The sequence below is a fragment of the Mixophyes fleayi genome, chromosome 6 (genome assembly GCF_038048845.1).
Source record: "Mixophyes fleayi isolate aMixFle1 chromosome 6, aMixFle1.hap1, whole genome shotgun sequence".
Classification (NCBI taxonomy): domain Eukaryota; kingdom Metazoa; phylum Chordata; class Amphibia; order Anura; family Limnodynastidae; genus Mixophyes; species Mixophyes fleayi.
Window position 1 is genome coordinate 56,938,651 of NC_134407.1, and position 20,661 is coordinate 56,959,311.

At 38.6% G+C, this 20,661-nt stretch overlaps 1 protein-coding gene across 2 annotated transcripts in view; it reads right to left on the bottom strand.

The window, feature by feature from the left end:
- Positions 1 to 349: 349 nt before the first annotated feature.
- Positions 350 to 20,661, bottom strand: part of SEC31B (SEC31 homolog B, COPII component) — an 83,966-nt gene continuing 63,654 nt past the window's right edge. For both annotated transcript variants that reach the window (XM_075216605.1, XM_075216606.1), the window contains 7 exons: positions 17,310 to 17,645; positions 15,903 to 15,941; positions 13,957 to 14,018; positions 12,043 to 12,186; positions 11,129 to 11,248; positions 5,316 to 5,387; positions 350 to 3,372 (listed from right to left, as the gene is read on the bottom strand). In XM_075216605.1, coding sequence (XP_075072706.1) covers positions 3,193 to 3,372; positions 5,316 to 5,387; positions 11,129 to 11,248; positions 12,043 to 12,186; positions 13,957 to 14,018; positions 15,903 to 15,941; positions 17,310 to 17,645 — 953 coding nt within the window. In that variant the 3' untranslated portion in view covers positions 350 to 3,192. The remainder of the gene's footprint in view (positions 3,373 to 5,315; positions 5,388 to 11,128; positions 11,249 to 12,042; positions 12,187 to 13,956; positions 14,019 to 15,902; positions 15,942 to 17,309; positions 17,646 to 20,661) is intronic.

The following is a 20,661-nucleotide window of genomic DNA, read 5'->3' on the forward strand; positions in this document are numbered from 1 at the left end:
GCCATCTATTCAGTCTGTAATCCTGGCAGTTCAGTTGTTTAATATCGGGGAATCACGCCCCTTGTAAAACAACAAAATTGCACAAATGTTTCAACTTCCCCCGAGGGTCCACTGTAAGAGTTCAAGGATATAAAAAAAAAATCCCTTTTTAATTACCTTTTAACAAAGCCTTGGCCTTTATGGAAATGAGGACACACCTCACTCAAGTGACAGTGACTTGTCCAACAGCGCTATTGTCTAAGGGCACCAACTCTACCAACATAGGCTGGATCTACATTGTTTGCCCTAACATAAAATAGGGATGGTTAATGTTTTTCTCAAGTTCCGGAACTAAAACATACAATACAAATATGTAAGCAAGGCAACTTTATTTTATTGAATGAAAATACACCATGTTTATAATGAACACACACACTTGCCAAAAAATGGCATGATGTATTGAGAGGTTCACAAATGAGGCACTTAACGCTGATTAGGGGAAGAGAAAAAAAAAAAAGCAAAACATTTCAAGACTCCAATTCCCTGGCACATAGCACCAATACCTGCACTAACAATTATTTACATGTATTTTGCAATTGATGTACTTGAGCAGGGTATAGACACATTTGAGAGATGACCACATAATTCTTACTAACCTAAAGGTAGGAGGAGTATCTCCTGTTTCTCTGGCAGAAGATTACATTGAGGAACTTTATGTAGTCCAGGAATAACTTTCTAGGGTCCAGGAATGTTTCTGGCTTAAAGAGAGTCTATAAATCTATTTAATTCCTATATATGGACATGTCAGAAAGATCTGTAAGGTGTGAGGCAAGCAGAATTAATAACGTCACTGGCAGAAGGGTGCAAAATAAAAATATATTAACCCACCCATAAGCACATATAATGTTCACAAACACGGGCTCTCTCTTTCCCTTGCTCTGGATATAAAGCTAAAATTAAGTGCATTCAATATTGATTTAGTGCAGTGGGCTGAACTATACAAATTATTGTTGGTACTATGATTTCTAAACAAATATCAGTTCCACTGCCTAGAGACCAGAATAAGTCAGCATAAACTAGTCTCATCCAAAAAATAGTAAGATCATTTACTTTTCCAGTACAGGCAGAGATATGCAACATAGTTATAAGTCATTGGCTGGGTAGACGAGAACATGGACATATCTGGAGTAAAATAAAGTTCTTACCCATGGGGATATGAATGGCGATGGAGGCACTGAACAGAGTATTAGATAGAAGCAAAATACCTGGAACGATTTGAGGAGGAGGTAAACTCCATTGATGAAGATTTGGGATCTGGTACATCCATGAGTAGTGACAACATACATTTTTAAATGGGCGAGTGACCAATTAAAGGGGTTATGAGTGTGTTTTATCAATGAGATCGTGAACAGAAAAGAAGGTTCAGGTACATCCTTGTATGACAGACATGGGATAATAGTCCATGGACAGTAGTCCAACCTGAACTATTTTACTGTGTGACAATCTTCAGTTCCTGCACTTCCAATTGCATCAACCACTGTGATATCATTTCTTATAACAAATAATAGAATCATAAGCACAGTAAGATGTGTTTGTCTCTGCTTGTCAGATATGTAATTGATATATATGATCTATAACTATGGAATAAAACTAGATTTATATAAATATGACCTAATTTTCAGGAACATGTAATGTCACCAAAAAGTGGGCGGTAATGTTCTATGTTAAGTAATACAACAACACTTAGGGCTAGATTTACTAAGCTGCGGGTTTGAAAAAGTGGGGATGTTGCCTATAGCAACCAAATCAGATTCTAGCTGTCATTTTGTAGAAGGTACTTAATAAATGAAAGCTAGAATCTGATTGGTTGCTATAGGCAACATCTCCACTTTTTCAAACCCGCAGCTTAGTAAATCTAGCGCCAAATGTATTATGAACTTAAACGCTTTCAAATATGCCAACGCCAGCACTGTCTGACATTTGGACCAATAGAAAAGCTTGCCAACACTAAAACCAATTACATCAGTGATCTGACTGCATTGAGATATAGATAGACCACATTTGCATATAAACGTAAAGAAAAGCAGTTTAGAGGAAGTGAAATAGTGCAATAATTGCTGCTTTAATCAAACCACTACAACCCTGTCTCACACTTCAGCATACAATCCAGTGTTAAGATTCATGTTGAATGTTTATTTAGAATATTGTGCTTTCATAAACATATGTAAAATAATGCAATAACTTAATAGAATGGACACTGCAGTATCTACCTGAGTGTTTACTTTATATTACAACCACACCATGCTTTTAAATAAGACGGAGGTTTAAATTGTTGGTCACACCGCTGGTAGGAAATTTAAATGGCTAATAATAGATTTAAAGAGGAGATAATACTCCAGAGACCCTGTTATTGCCAAGACGCAGCATTTTCTCACCATTATACAATAATAAGCAGGTCCTGGAATTGTATCAGCAGTTATTAAAGCAACAGTGGGAAAAAAATAATAGATTCAAACCAAACAAAAACCCTGTTGGATAAATAGTATGGGAAAGGCAAGCACTGAGTAAGTATTCCATCTGTCCAAATGTTTTTAATATTGATTACTGTAAATCGGTGAACATAAAAGTCCTATTCCAATATGCAGAAAAACAGGTAATCCAGATTGTCTTCTGAAGCCAACAGAACTGTGCAAAGGAACGCAAATTAAATGGCTTCTAGCGGCATATAGTCTTGTATGGTTAATCTGAGCAGGCAAGACACAAGTGCATTTTTGTTACCGATTACATTTCATCTATCCCATAGCCCTTTAAATGTAGAAACCGTGAGGCCATTAATGAAGGGACATTAAGGTCACACACTTAAGTGCCTGGGCTTTATACTATACCTTTCATTTTTGCTTTCACACAACACAAAAGTATAATTAATGGTAAAATTGCGTAAAAAATTTAGGATGGCTGTCTGCTAATTCCATATTCAATTTGTTTCAGTAATCGTACTCTTTCAGAAGAATATATTGCACTGCTTATATATGAATGTATATGTGAAAGCACTCAGTGAAACTGAGAAAGCTACACCTGTGGAGCACAAACTGATTAACCATCCAATAAAAAAAAACAAAAAAGAAAAGAAAGAAAAAAAAAAAAAGAAAAACAAAGTCTTAACGTGGACAGTTTGCATGTGCACACCTCCAATGTCCGCAAGATCTCCTGGCGCTAAACACCCAGCTTGCTGGCGATAGTCATAAGGACTTTCAAAATGGGCATGAAACCGGAGACTTCACTGAAGTTGCTGCTGCTGACCACTTGTGTGTGCACAATAAGCCCCTGCTGGTAATTGCGACTCTCCACGCAATAGGCGATTTCATGCAGCCCAGAAAGGATGTGAGCGGATAGCTGGGGGAGGGAAAATAAGACAGATGTGTAAACGCACTAAAAAAAAAAAATACATATATGGCATCTATTATCCAGAATGATTTGGACCATGCCCTAAAATATATCAAATCACCTGTACAACTTTCCCCGATCTACTCTCTTATACAATTACTGTAAGAGGAAATGCTCAGTGACCAGATCAGTGTGTATGACACTATACAGCATAATTAGTGACCTGTTCTGATCTTATCCATTTCTGTAACTTTCATTATAATAGGTTTTCCGGATAACGATCCTATACCTCTATACTTATGCTATAATGTTATATTTTTGTAAATATATATATGCAACATTTAAAATGACAGAATATAATTGTTACCTATAACTATATAACCAAGGCCAAATCTAGATCAGTGTTACAATATATAACTGATTAACCAAATAAAACACAAAGGAGTAACATGTAGAGCAAAAAGAAGGCAAGAGGGCAAACATGTCTGTTTGGGAGGCATAATTACCAAATTTGAGTGACAAGCTTTAAAAGGGTGTTTTAGGGGAAGTCAAGCAACGTTATACGTGACATATGACAAACAACAGTTGTCATAAAGTTTCCAACCTGATCAAGTTCATAGATGTCCATATTTACTATATCCTCAATGAAAGGAATTTGTAAGACAACAGTGGTCTTTCTAACCTGCACCAGCCCATATATAGTCTATGGGGGATCTACACCAGGATCCTTTCTGTTATTGCACAGTGAGTTTGCACTGCAGGGGAACAATCAGTTTAATTCTCTTTAATAGAGCTCTTCTGTTTATCTGTATTGAGAGGGCTGGACGGACTCGGCCTCCTGTACTGCAATAGAAGCTTCCAGCGTTGGGTATCGGAGAGGTAATGGAGGGAAACGGGGTGACCAGCATTGAACAACCCCAGTAATTTTCTATTTGTGGGATATGCCCCTGGGTTGGCCATCGACTGATGGAATGCAGTTTATAGATCACATAAGAGGCAGAAATCTGCCTTACTGGTCTAGCCTTCAACAAAGCAATTATATGGTACACGGAGAAGACAGAAACAATTTTAAAATGAAAATATTTGTGAACAGAATAATTATATTTCCTTTTCAAGGTTCAACTAAATACTCCAGAAATAATTTCAAATATTTCTCAACATTACAAACAGAATCAGAATGTGTTTAGCCTAGTTTAAACATTTTAGTAATTGCCTATTTAATCAACGGTTTATTCTTATAACAGAGCTGTGTAGCCCTCACAATTGTCTTTAACCATTAACGTTTGTCCACATATAAAAACTTCAAATGATTGCAAGAAGATTCTGAGAAAATAATCTGAGCTCTCTATTTTCCATGACAAATACACCATTGTGTTTGCTGTCTTTACCTTAAGGGTTAGGAAAGGAGAATGCTCATCTATGGCTTCAATGACTCAAGCTTCTAACGGCTAGGAAAGGGATGTTTGTGCAGATGCAGAAAATGATTGGACAAGTGTTGTAAACATCAAATCGCTGCACTTCCTCCCTACATTTGAATTGAGCATGGACCCACAGATATTACTATGCAATCGTGGGGGTCCCAAGGCATAAAACTACTCCAATCAGAGGTCAATAATTATATAGCCTCCTTTGTAGCATGACCATGTCCTCTGGGACACACAGCTGCATTACAGCAAATTGTGTGCACTGTTAAGAGACATTACGTATGATTGTTATTACTGTCTTGGATGTAAAATACAGTAACAAACTGACCATTACAAGTTCACTAAACCATGGTTCACAGCTCACACACGTAACTGAATTTATAGAAAAGTAAAGTAAAATGGCCCATGATTTAAAAGTGATGAAATCCAACAACATCCTTAGAAGAATTTTAACGAATTGTCATGATGTAAATGGCTAAACAGGGGACAGTGTACAGGAGAATAAATGAATGAGTGACCTGTACTTACAGTGTTCTCTCTCAGCTTGTCATATAAACACTCCAACTTCTGCACTGCATCTTCAAGCTTCCTTTTAGTTTTCTGCAAACATAGAACAAATAAATGTATCACACATTCTGGCCTGTTACCTGATATACCTATGAGAAGATATTTTTTTGGATTTTGTTTTTTAACTTTGTAAAACAGAGGTGCAAACCATTAAATTATTCAGATTATAACGGATTGTTGGCTTTTTCAGAGAGACTCATTATGTGAAGACAAGTTCCTGGTCCCACACTGTACTTCTTCTGCATAAACCATGGCTCCAGTCCCTACTCAAATAATTTACACAGTGATCAACAGCTACTTACAACTGCCTCCAGTCCCTGCCAACATCCAGGCACTGTACAATACCCACCCCACAAGCTATCCTTTCATCCCTTACTGCGTATTCCCATATACTGTGCTTCCAGTCCATGCTCACATCCAGGTACTGTACAATACCCACCTCACAAGCTATCCTTTCATCCCTTACTGCGTATTCCCATACAATGTGCCTCTAGTCCCTGCTCACATCCAGGCACGGTACAATACCCACCCCACAAGCTATCCTTTCATCCCTTACTGCGTATTCCCATACACTGTGCCTCTAGTCCCTGCTCACATCCAGGCACTGTACAATACCCACCCCACAAGCTATCCTTTCATCCCTTACTGCGTATTCCCATATACTGTGCTTCCAGTCCCTGCTCACATCCAGGCACTGTACAATACCCACCCCACAAGCTATCCTTTCATCCCTTACTGCATACTCCCATACACTGCGTCTCTAGTCCCTGCTCACTTTATCCATAGAATACACCAGCTTTCAGCTTTTACATGCTGTGCTTATCAGCTTCCAACCCATATTCCCTACCAACATTGGGTCCAGCACCTCTTCCATCCTCGCTATGTATTCCCACTAAAATCTTCCCTCCACGTGTTGGGCACAATTCATGTTCCGAACCATATTCAAAAAGGGGATCTTAAGATACATTTTTATTTAAATCTGGGTGTAAGTGCGCTCTGCCTAAACAATAGCCGGCAGAAAAGAGTGCAGTATACACACAAGCATATGCACTTGGTCACATCATAAAAATAAATGACCGCTAAAGAGTATAATCATTATAAAAACATGTATTGTCAAAAAATTATACATCTTTTTGTTACATTAAATACATAAATCAAGATGTTCTTAATGCATACTGTACATAAAATGTGCTTTTATGGTCCATCTTACTTGCATGTAGTTGTTCTATGCTAGCCAGTCACACATATGTGTAGTTTTTTTTTTATACAAAGACTATGTCATACACCTGCCCTGTAGCTGGTGCAAATTATATGGCTAAATTAAACATACAAAAAACAAAGGACTTGAATCTGCAGCATTTTTGTTGCAACGCCCTCGGCACCCCTTACTGTACATTGTCTAAATCTGTCCACCTCTCCCCTTTCTATTCCATGCTTCAACTCGTAGGCTGTCGAGCCATTTGTTTTCCGACACGAACTGCATTCATTGGCGTAAAGTCAGTTTCTGAGCATATGCAGAGCTATATCACGCAATATACTGCACATAAACAGACACGTGTCCAAGTTTAGATCATGCCCCATCATGTCTAATGCTTGGTTTTCATTGGACATCCCTCATTAATCAATAAAATGTCCCCATTCCTAGCATGATGGCTAATCTCAGCCCTAACTAGCGCAGTAAGAGTAAACCTGTGGCCCTACAACATGCCTAGCTCTCAGACTCAGGAGCCCCTCTGTATCAAGTCTGTACTACAAGTTGGAGTGGGAGATGCAGTGTGGACCTGGAGCAAATGCTGTGTGCAATAATCTGTTGTCAATTCCCGGACCACCGTGCACCACGTTTTAGCAGAGTAAGAGGCTGAGGATGACAATGAAGAGTCAACTATAAAACCAGTTCAATCCTTACCCCCCATCACTCCAAGAACTCGCCTATTTCCTGCTGCACTTTTTATGCCTTTGTTATGCCTGCATAGTGCTCTGAATAAAACACATCTATTGTATACCTCTGGAAGTGAAAGTGTTAACTAAAAATGTGCTGTCATTGTTATTTTACCAGACCATTACCCCAATTAATCACTTCCATTGCTTCCCTATATAATTACCATAGTAATAACATTTACATATCTGGCAGACTATTTAGACATTAACATGTTTAATGCATAGAAAGTGGATGCGGCACCATCACTCCAACTAACATACTCCTGTCTAACTCTTATTAGGTCTCAGCAATATGATCTATGGATCCTGGCAGCTGGGATTAGACATAGACAGAACAGAAGTCACACCTGGCAATGACTGGCATATTTGTGCCAGTTACTCTTGTAGTAAGTATAGTTTCTACTGCCATCAAAACCTTAATTACTATATATGCTTAGGGTAGCAGAGAAATCGTTTTATGTTCTTTTGTCTCATTTGTTTGTGGTTTTGATAGGTGGTATTGTAAAATCTTCTTAATGTAATATAGACTACAGACAATGGACAGACTGACATATCATTTTGTTATGTTGCTATAAGATAAATGCTACATGCCATATCTCCTATCTTTATTTTTTACATTAAATCCGCCCTTCAGAACTTTTGAACCGTTAAGTAATGGTTGGGAAAAAAATTTGGAATACAATAATGAACATGTCTTGTCCTTGCAACAGGACTCTTAATACATTTCTGATTTCCATAATAATGTTGTGTCATGAAACCAGTAAACCAACTATTGACAAAATCATTCTGACCTTCATACTTACAAACACCTCTTTATTTAGACATGAAGATCAGAAGGTCTAACTATAAACTTAAATGGTTTCTCTCCACATTCTTTATTCCTATAATATATTAATATCCCTTTTGATGTCTACTTCAAGCAGCTTGTGCTAAGCATTGGCCATATTGATTCTCAAAGATAAAAATCTCAGAACTCAGATGGGCCAAGTACATCCTGTCGTCCGTTATAGGAATACACAACATTCAATAGCAAACACTGATCACAAAAATGTTTTACAAACAGGGTCCAGCTAACATAGGCTGACTTCAAGCTTTAACTGTGTTGCACAAATTACTTTTAAAGCGAAACCCCTCCTATACAATAGTAATCTGATAAATATTTGCCATTATTGTCCGGGTACATAGCAGGCATCCTGGTAGGCTGCTGATATAAAGGCAGCTAAAAAACTGCAAAAAAAAAAAAATTGAATAGAAATCGGCAAACACCAACTGTGGAAAATCAGGCACAAAGCCGTCATGAAAACTTTCGTTCAGATAGATCATAAAGAATTTGTATAATGAATACACTCCGTTAAATGCTAGTCAATTCATTACAATTTTGAAACCTGAAAACTTTCCCAAATGCCTTCATGTCACAGATGTGTCTTGTGAATGGAAGACATTGTGCAAATAAAATGAGGTGTGTCCAATATTCAATCATGATGTCCTGCTTAGAGTAGGGACTATGTACAAGCAAATGAATATCCGTATTCACTACCAGCTTTTGTCTCTCCATCTATTTAACATCTCATACAAGCAATTTTCCGTGCTGAGATCTTATTATTCATCCTGCTGAGACCCATCTTTCCTGCTGCTTTACCTAGACAGCCTTCCCTCAGGCATCTCAGTAGATCAGCCAGTCTAATGATGCTCCTCTTATGCTCATTCCATTTAAGATTTAGAAGCAAGAACATTCTTTTGCAGCAGTCCAACAATCCTCCCCTGCCCTCCCACTGAAGTGCTGCAGCTTGCTATCTACGTCTAGAAGACTGAAGCCTCCTATTGCAATTAGGAGCTGCTGCTAATCTTTCTATGCAGTCCACAACATGAATCCTGCCTTAGCTGCGTTATAGTTGTTGTCTAATGCAGTGGCTCCCAAACTTTTGCAGTTCTCGGCACCCTTAGTCTCCATAATTTTTTCAAGGCACCCCTCCAAAATAATTACTGAGCAGTCCTGTTTTAAAAGTAGTTGGGTCAAAATTTTTTAATAAGTATTTAGGTCAGGACAGAAATACTTATTTAGCTGTATGCAAAAATGCCCACTCTGCCCTCTCTCACGCTGTCCCCCTCCACTGCCCCTGTCACGCTGTGTCCCTCTCCACTGCCCCTCTCACGCTGTGTCCCCCTCCACTGCCCCTGTCACGCTGTGTCCCCCACCACTGCCCCTGTCATGCTGTGTCCCCCTCCACTGCCCCTGTCACGCTGTGTCCCCCTCCACTGCCCCTGTCACGCTGTGTCCCCCTCCACTGCCCCTGTCACGCTGTGTACCCCTCCTCTGTCCCTCTCACGCTGTCCTCCTCCTCTGCCCCTCTCATGCTGTCCTCCTTCTCTGTCATGCTGTCCCCCTCTGCTGCGTGCCAGCCACAGAACAAACAAACAAACAAACACAAAAATTTACCAATCCGCGTGGCGCCGGGAGCCAGCATCCACCTCTCTCACGCAGCTGTCACTGCGTGAGAGAGGAGGATGTTGGGTCCCAGCGCCGCGAGGATTGGTAAGTTTTTGTGCTGTTTGTTTTTTCAATGGCTGGCCCGCGGCACCCCTGTGACAGCGCTGCGGCACACACTTTGGGAACCGCCGGTCTAATGTATCTGTGTATTGCATGTCTGTATCACAATATTTTAAAATAGCAGTACCATAACGAGAAGTAAGGTTAAAATTCTAAAACGCAGTGGTTAGTACTGCTGCCTCACCGCGTTGGCGTTCTGGGTTTGACTCCAACCATGTCCTTATCTGTGTGGAGTTTGTATGTTCTCCCCGTGTTTGCCTGGTTTTTCTCCCACACTCCAAAAACATACTGGTAAGTCAATGGGCTGTGTATACACACACACATATACTATTATACAGACTTGAGTGGCTCTGGCACGTATGCCCACCTCACCTGGAGAACACGGTATGCGGGAGAAAAGAGGCATGCAGAGGCAGGCCTAGTACACTAAAGGTTTGTTCATGCAGATCTGCAGATACACTCACATATGCTTGTTAGGAGGGGTATGTTTTGCACCTGCTATAGGGCAAGTACCAATACATGCTGTTGCAGATGACATATCTTAAACTATGAGCATAAGCTGCTGATACAGAGTCAGAAGCACCTTGAGATGTATACGGCTCTGCATATGAACAGAAAATACCTTGGTTTCCAAGGTCTTTCTTTTGTTTTTTTGCGCAGAGTAGCTGTTTATGCATCTGTCCTGATATATGTGCACATGGCAGGTTCTGATCTACACATTTTGAGTGTTCTGTTGTTATAGCTGCAAACAATAAAAGGGATCATTGATCCTTAAAAAGAGAAGAACATCTCATGCATACTCAACGTAACATAAGACAAACTGGATGCAAAAAGAATAGGACTCTTACTCATTGTAGCAAGGTTCCAGTATGCGTTATGGTAAGAAGCCCGTGTGTACAGACTGTCTGTGTCTTCAGTGTTCAAATATCTCTGTCTATCCCTGTGGCCAACCTGTGTCTGCGACTACAAGAACAAAACCACAAACACGGCAGGTCCTTTGTGCATGATAGACTGTAATGTACACAAGATATACTGTAACCAATTGTTCTACATAGTATCTGTCCTTACCATGCTCAATGATTTAAACAAGATGGAACTTGTAAACAAGATTACATATTAAAAGCTTTCAAAGGCAACGTATTGGGTGAGGTATACTACTGAGACCTGAGTATTTTTACTGAGCCTAATCTAGCTGGATTAAACCGATTTCAAACATTTAAACGCACATGGAACAAGGGTTCGATCATTCAAAACAATGAAATAAACATGACCCTGAAAGCAGACGTACTGGGTCAGATGCCACGGCAGAGCAGCGCTGTACAAGACCACTGAACGTCCTCTGTAGCGTTTGATGCTCAACCAGTAATTCCTTTTTCTCTATTCTTTCTACGGGCATCCGGTGATAGCCCTGAAAAAATAAACAATGGATTTTAAATGACATATAAAGCTGTATGTGTTTACATGGGATGATTATTCAGAAGCGGATATAAATGAAACAGTAGTATTATATAAGCAGAACATATTTACCAGCTATGACTGCAATATGAAAGACAAGTTGAACCACACGGCTAAAAAAAATTCATAGCATATTACAAACTAAACAGGTAAATACTTCGTTAAGCATCAATGTAAAAATAGTAGTTCTTATTGTATGTTACCTATAGATAACTTCTGTCATCTTCAGAAACAATAGCCTGCAGTATATTATAACATTTCACTTTTTGACTTAATGTCCCCATAAGGTATGACCATAAATCCATGTTACAGGGTTCCTAAAGGAACACATTATCATAGTGAATGATGTCATACATAGATAGGAGGGGTCTCATTCTTCAGTGCAAAGGGAATCACAGACAGACTTAGAACATTAAACATAATTTACTAGCTCTGGAGAACTTGCCACGTCAGTAATCAAATCAATGACAACAGCAGCAGCGTGGACAGGGCAACATGTAAACCTAGGCATACAGAAGTTTATTAATGCAGCACATGTACCTGTTCTTTACTCTGGTAATGGGCAATAAGGTGAAAGACTAAAAGAAATACAACGGTTAGAAAAAAGCAAAAACAAAATATAAGCAATAATTTACTGTCCCAAAAAGCTTACAATCGCCTACTGGCCAAAACTGGAAAGTCACCATAAAAGAGAATCCAAATGAGAATTCAAGAACAAGCACAATCTGTAGATGTATCCGCTATTACCTGCATGTTCGCTTCTTTGGGAGCACCAGGGGGAGTCTGACTGGGATCCAGACCGCTGCTTAGATGAGGCTGGAGGGGCTCTGACTCCGAGGGGACACTCATCACAGGAGTAGTAATAGGAGCTGGAGGAGTCAAAGTGTTTGGCTAAAAACCAAACAAACCACAGTTTTTATTCATTATAAAATCATTTATATCTATTCATTTTGTAATTGTGGTTTTCAACTTCGTGGTGCTGACAACTCAACAGTATTGTACTTAATTCAATGGATAACATTTCACTAACTGTAACCACAATGTACCTCCAAGTAACCCGAACACAGACCCCCATAATTGTACAAGATAAGGGAAGGGTCATGTATTTATCCTTACTGATAAAATGTTTTATACATTTTATAAGGCTCTCCATTCACTTAAAAATGGCATTTTTCTTGCTGTAATTGTAAGTTTCTACATGTAATAATACAGACACCTATTTCTAAAGTATATAAACTAGCAGTAAGGGAGAGAACCATTTCAGTTACATATATTTACTATACGTGTTTGCAGTCTTGAAAACAATATTTCATAGTGTAGTGGGTAACTAAAGCACGTCCACCGCCTGTACTGTTAATAAGCTGTATTCAAGGTGTTTTTTGTTATATCTACAGGTGAATATTGCAATTACCGTTGGGTGAGAACTCACTGGCTCAGCTGCCGCCTTTACCCAGCAGCATGAATGTAGCGATTAAGGAGCGTTAAACTGGCTTATAATGCCGGCTTTCTGGAAGCGGCAGGGGAATAAAAAAAGGAAAAAGAAAGTCTTATGGCATGTGTGAGATGGAGATGTGAGAGCATTATTTTGCCTTGGCTAAGCCACGTAGTCAGAACAGATCCTTTCCAACAAGGCCACATCAAAAGGAGATGGTTTTAACGAGGAGCTAATCCTGTTGTAGTAAGCACAGCCTGCAGCTGATTCCCAGCCAGGCCTTCCAAGGAAGCCAAAAGCTTTAACGTGTGAGAGCACAGGGGGGGAAGGCGAAGACCACAGAGAGAGGATACACTCAGCATCTTCAACCCCATGGCTTACTGGCATTTTCCTCCACAAGGAAGCACTCTAATAGGCAAAACCATTGCTGGGCTAAAATGAACTAATTACTCTTTGTAGAGAACATAATTCAGGATTGAATCAGTAGGACCTCTGCTTGGATGACTTGCTCTGTACTCCCTGGCCTTACTTCATGTCAATTCATTCATCAACTTGCGGTTGTCCAAGACCAAGGTATATACACCAATGTTTATAAGAAAATATACCACTTATAGAAGAAATATAGAAGTTACTTCTTTACATTAAAATCATTTATTTCCATTTTAATTGGTGGTCTGTCTGTCTGGTGGCTCCTGAACCAAACAACTTCTTAGAGGCCCCATCCTGACCTGATATCCTCCACAGACTTTATTGTAATAAACAGTATTGTTAATAGTATTCACCCCACAAACATAGTTCTACCATAAATGAGATGACATCAAACCTATGAAAAATCCCCACAATTCTTGTTAAAAAAATAAAACAAAAAATGTTTCATTTTGGATGAAAGCCATACAATTTATTTATTTATTATACAACATTGTTTATTTTATTTTAACTCTATTACCAATACCATTAATTTTTTCAGCACACCATGTAAGTCTGAAATATTTTCCATACATGGTTGACGGAGAGTTGCAAATTGCACAGCAACATGGTATGTGTTGGTGTTATATAAAAAGTCAATGATAACATTTGTTATAAATAATGTAGTATTGAAAAGTGGTTGTAAAGTGATCAGGTCTTTATTCCAAACCATTAATACCCTTGACTAAGATTTCTCCAACATGAATCCTGGCGGCCATAACTGTAGGTACCTTCTAAGGGTACCTAAATATTTATTTTATTACCTTTTTCCATTGCATACCAGCTTTCAATGCACTGGAATCAGTCCACCCTTCCTGTTCTCCTGCTGTTAAGAAATCACATTATAAGTAATTAGTACACCAGCTCTTTCCTATAACCCATGCACAGAGGATGCACAGAGATCTGTTTATTTGACAAGTAAATAGATAGATTATGACATAGAACACGAGCATTTGCTTATTTTAAGAAACACTTAAGCTTGGTTGTAATAATGAATTGCTTATTCCAATATAAGGAATTTTATATTTTAACAGTTATTACAATATTTTAACTGAACATGGTATTTTATAAAATGTTTATAAATAAAGTACATTGTGCTTCAAAGACTAATAACACTTTTTTGGAAATTTTTCTTTTAGGAATAAATGTGCAAATCACACCCTAAAGTGTCTTGTAGGGCTGGACCAAACTTTGCCATCTTCTTGACTTTATCAGATTTGAATAGAGTAAGTCTGAAAATATATTTCCACTATTCGGTACAAACCTGATGTGGCGCAGAGGGACGGTCACACACAAAATGTAGAGTTAGCAATTACAAGTGTAGATAAAACATCAGTGGAACATATTATCATTAGTCTATGCCTATCTAGAAGTACCAACCCCTCCGTCTGCCCTGTTGTTGTGCAAGGCTGTAAACGATCGGGGGTATTAATAAAATTGTCTTTCATTAATGTTTAGTAGTAAGTTAAGGAAAAATAACTCTTGTAATTTGGTGTGCTCTAGGAGACAATACATTAGATTGGCTTTAAAAAAATCACAATCAGTTTTTTCCCTCACACTAAATATGTAACTACTAATTGAACATTACATTTATGTTGTTGAATTGTCTTTTAGCAAAAAAAAAAAAAAAAAAAAAAAAAAAAAAAAGGGCTGAAATTGTCATTTCCATTTAGCTTGATAATATGTTTAACAAACTAAACTTTCTATATAGAGAGCAGGCAGATCAGTACTTTATACATAAAAACTAGATAAAACAGTCATACAGGGAAAAGCAGCAGCGTGCTCTTGCAATTCTGCAGCATAGTTCTTACAACCAGTACATAGACAATGTAATCTCACTCACGGTTCCTTCAACCTGCCTCTCCCATAAAGTTGTTTTTATATAGTTCATACAATTTTACTGCACACAGACTATTTGAGGCAGATTCCCTACTGAACCGAACTTACAATCTAGTGTTTGGAGACAAAGTGAGATGTCCCAGATGAACTATGTTGCGTGGCAAGCCCCCTAATGGTGCGACCAAACTAGACTGAAGTTATACAAGACCAGACAAAAATATGAGATACATGCAAGGCACACAAAGACATATAACACATGCCCACATGCCAGTACAACAAAAATCCTCCAGCTATTACATTTTTACACAACAGGGGCAATACCCAAGCCTGGTCACTTTTTTAAACATCAATTCTGTATACTACATTCTCCATCCAATTTATTTTTATTCTGTGCTCACAGACAGGTTTATGTCTATATGTATTCTGTACAACTTTTACTACTTAATCAAAGTCGCTGTAATTACTGGTTGAGGAGTTATTCTAAATCTGCTTCAACTGCAACAGACAGACTAAGTACACTATTAAGAGAAGCAGTCTCAGCTATGTGGAAGACCTCCGGAGAGAACAGCAACTTATCTATTTTGTTTATTAATACCTGGAATTTCTAATTTGTAATATGCGCAGATTTAAGACTTCTAAGGGATTGGTACCAGGGCCATAACATTCAGTTGTAAACAGACAATGATACAGATGTGCCTGAACTAGACCTCTGGGTGGTGCAGCCCAGAAGTGACTTAATCTCTATTCAATAGACTGTATCCGAGTATTGTGTGTTTCTTTCTGTTGTGTTCTACAAAACCACTACAACACTACAAGCGGCACAAGCTGACAGTGTCCACACAACAAAACTGCCTTATTTCACAATATTTACCTGCTGCATCTTGTCGGTTCTCCAGCCAGGGAAAGGAACCTAAAGATTAAAGGGTCATTCAGATAATTTAATCATGAAATTCTGTTAGTCACTTTTAAAACTATATTGTGCCTTCAGTTTCTGACTGATCACAGCACGGCTCCTGTTCTCCACGTTAGTTGCCCCAGCAACCTCTTATACTTAGAGAGTACACAATTTTTTCTTTATCTATAATTGCAGAATATATTTTGAAGGTGAAAGAGATGGTCAAATTCAGCTGGGTACAGTCACTCTCGAATCTATCTTGTTGAGACCAAGGTAGAATCCTATATTCTGCCATTTACCCCCTCTACTCAGTCTACTTCTGCTTCCCAAATCATGTCACACATTACAAATTCATATTATTACAAAGCATCAAGAATGTTATTGTATTCTCCTACTAAGAAAGCAGCACCTGGAGACACACATAGGGACATCTCTAATAATTGTAGACCAGTTATCAGTACTTGTTAATTATACGGGCACCACACTTGAAATATCAGCGCTGCTCTGACATGAACTCCACCCACTGTTACTCCAGGGATTTGGTTACCTGAATCATGAACAAGCAGAGATTGCAGGTGACTTCGAGTTACAGACAAAACTTTGAACCTGGAAAAAACAGTACATGCTGCTGCTGGGGGGCATAAGGATGTATAATGCACAACCATGTGCGGCATACTCCATCTCTAAAATGTATTGTAAAAAAAGACCTGGCCAGTATGGGTAGCATGATAATCGTTTACTTATAAGGCGCCACAGAACCCACGGGGCCGTACAATGAAGAAAATATAAACATAACAATACAGTAAGGGGAAGAGAAACAATCAAAAGAATCAGTAAAAAATGAATACAAAAAAAAGACAATAGGAAACATTAGAAGTTATAACAAAGGGAACCTTACAAAGAGGATGAGCAGGTAGAGCAAACATTCAAGAGGAGCAGGGAAGCAAATAGAGACAATAGGGGTGAAGGGAAACGAGTGGAAGAGCAGGTAGAGCATAAGGAACATGATTGCAATATGCAAGTTCTGCACCTAACTTAAATCAGCCCCGGTGTCTGCAGTAAAAAAATGCTCAGATCATTATCTGTGTCGAGTGTAGTGCCCGGATGATTAACAATAATCCCATTATCTGTATAGAGAAGAAGGTGTGGTCTATAGCAACTATCTAGATGTGTGCTTTCATTTTGGGAACTGTACAAAATAAATGGCATTCTGAATCTGATTGGTTACTATGGATAACTACTGCTTTTCTATACCGCTTTTGTTTTTATAGTATGTAACTTTGGCAGTCACGATAATGATCTTCGTCAACAGACACTAATATGTAATTATAGTGAGCAACTATGATCTGTATTATACACACAATCCTTGTACATAAAATGTACCTGTAGGAGGTGGTGGTAGACTAGTAGGTGCTCCGGGTCCTCCATGATGAAATCCCATTCCCATTGAGTAGTTAAAAGGAGCGTGGGAGGCTGTCATAGAGGGAGGTGTTGGAGGCTGGCCCATTCCTGTAGATGGTCTTGAAGTAGGATGAGAGGTAGGAGTATGCGAGGAAGGAATTGAGGTTGAAGGATAGAACATAGTTCCAGAAGCAGCAGGAACTCCAGGTACATTCATAGAAAAAGGAGGAGGTATATGTCCCATCACTGGTGATGGAGGAACAGGCGTAGAGGCTGCAGCATGGGGAGGTTGTTTAAATTGTGGAGGATGTACAAACCCTGAAAATAAAAACACAATCCATGATACAGTCCTGTCTTATTGTGTATACCATGTCTGTCCTGCTTTCTGCAGGCATTATATTTACTGCAAGAGGTAAATTGAATACAGTGTATAATATTATCAATGTATTTGCTACAGGAAGTGGCAGATCCAAAGATCTTATTACACTAGGTTGCTACATTTGACAGCTTCAGAGAGCAGCTGGTGAAGGAGACACAGCAGTCTCATTGAGCTAGATGACAGATTGCAGAATGTGAGGTATAATTCTGCTGCAGCCTTCTTTCTAAAAACTCTGCATGTCTATGCAATAAAACAACAGGATAATTACAAGATTAACATCAAACATTCAAATAAAGAGAGCATTAAAAAAAAATATATCTTTTTCTGTTTACATAATTTGTCTTTGGAAATAATGAAACAATGAGGATAAAAGAATAAAATACTTTCTTCAAAGGCCAACTACAGGCAAATTGCTGTATATATAACAGCTACTAGATACTAGTAACATTCACAAAAAAATACGTTGAAGGGTCAGAAGCATAGTGCAGTATAAAGGGCCACTAAACATGAAAGGGATTTACTTTACGTGATAGAACATGTAGATTTCAGTAAAAGGTAGGGTTTCTCATACATGACTTTTGGTGCCTATATTGGGTGATAGATGCTAGACCGTAGCAAAGTAGGTAGTAAATTTAAAAAGTATTTCAAACATCTTAAATGGGTCCAACAACTTGCCTTCATTATTACCTACCCCCCCCAACTTAAGAAAACCTAAGAGATGACTGTGGCTTAAACCCATGGATTTCTGTTGAACAGCACTGAAGAAAGAAAGTTGTGGGAAAAAGTCACAACTCTATACTACGGCCAGGGTGTGGGGATTCTTGAACACACAGAGACGTAGGATAGGAAATATATTGGCGAACCAGACCCTCTAGACCTGTTTTGCACATTTAACTTCCATGAAAAAGTCCACAAAGGGGCATTTATCCTGTAATTTGAATATGTATAATAGTCGTCTTTAAAGCGAAAGGCTGTAGAAATGATATAATTGCTGCAAGATTCATATTTTTTTTTTGCCTAGAAAAAAAAAAAGGAAAAAATTGGGTCCTTAGTCTCACAGGTGGCAGAGTTCAGTTTGGCCAGTTCAGTCAAGGTGAGTGGCTAAGCCAGGTTCCCTGTACACACTAGCCCAGTGTTTCCCAAACCCGGTCCTCAGGGATCCCTACCAGTGCAGGTCTTTCAAGTCACAAGTGAAATAATTCTACCACCTGTGGATGTGTTACAATGTGTCAGTCAGTAATGAATACACCTGTGCTCCAGCAAGGAGATATGGAAAACATGTACTGTTAGGGGAACCTGAGGACTGAGTTTAGAAAACAATGCACTAGCCAATCAACCTGCTATATGGCGGACAGTTCTACTCACACCTTCTACTCAACACTTAACACCATTATACCAAATGTCATGTATACACTGCTAATATTAATTATACAAAAACGCTAACAAACAGAGGAGTATCCGATCAGTACTAAGTATATGTACAGACCTAATACTAATTACACACAGGTGATTTTGCCTACATACTCCTACATTACTCCAAAGACAATCCTATCACTCTCAGAACTACTTAAGCTACGGTTTAATGCTCTTGGATTACGCCGGCTGTGAACGGTCAGCCTACATTGGTGGTAGATGCATCAAGTAAAATAGACAATTGGCAGGCCCTCACTAAACTATATTCCAAACACTTTAAGGAAACATCCAAAAACTAAATTCACTCAAAGCAGAGCTTTTTTGAACAAGGGGATGAAACAGGTTCTTTATTAACCCAGATTTCTAGAAGCAGGGTGCACTAACCTCTATAACGGTTTTACATACACATGATGACGGTTTTCTCCCCTGAAGACATTATGGAGGAAATGAGGCTATTTTTTTTAAAACCAGTATAAGTGCATGGCAGAATACAATATGGTCTTGACATACCCTTCCCTAAATTATCTGTGAAAGATTGCCATTATCCTAGAGGTCCCTGATACTTTGTGGAACTTGACACAGGGATATACAAGCTGTATGGGAAGGGTACACCAAAATTATTTATTACCCCCACTTTGATGGAGGAAATGTATCAGATTTCATGTACAATATGATGCAGGAATTATTGTCATACCTAAACCTGGCAAAGATCCATGTTGTTGAGAGTCATATAGACCCATCTCTTTACTCATTTCTGACATCAAAATACTGGCAAAGGTTTCGGCCACCAGGCTAACTTTTGCCATTTGTTATGTAATACACACGGACCATGTTGGATTTTTTCCCAAACAAATCAACCTCTATAAACCTTAGGTTCGTGTTTTCTATGGATGGAGTGATTTAAACTTGGAACATTTGTTTTATTTGGGTACAAATACTATACACATGTCAAGTGTCCAGGTCAGGGCTAATGGCTACTTATCTGAAATTTGGAATATAATAAATCCATAGCAGCCATAATCCTTACACAATAAAACCACAAAGGGACTCATTGCTGAACTATAGGAGCATTTTTAAGGGATATATTTAAATGAAAAAAGGTAGTAAGGGCAAAATGGGAAGAAGCAAACATTAGTAAACCGTCTAAAGACACTTTGTACATAACAAAATGTATGGTTTCCTTAAATTGTTAATATATATTTTTATTACACTACCCAACGTCTGGGCAGGCTTTACAAACCTGAGTGCATGAATTGTCACTAATGGGACACTTTATTCATCTTATATGGTGTTGCCTTAATGATTTTAATATATTAAAACGCCTTGAAATTACAATTAGAGGGCTCTTATTTCTTGTCTGCAAAAGACATTTTAGAAGTGTGTGACCCCCAATATCTTGAGATCAGGAAAAGCCTCAGTAGTGATATAAAGTTAGAAAAACTGGCATATGAACAATAACCCTTCATGCATTGTGCCATTTGGAGGCAGCAATGGGAGTCCTTTAAACTTCAAATCTCTAGTTTTATGGTTCATTGAAAATAA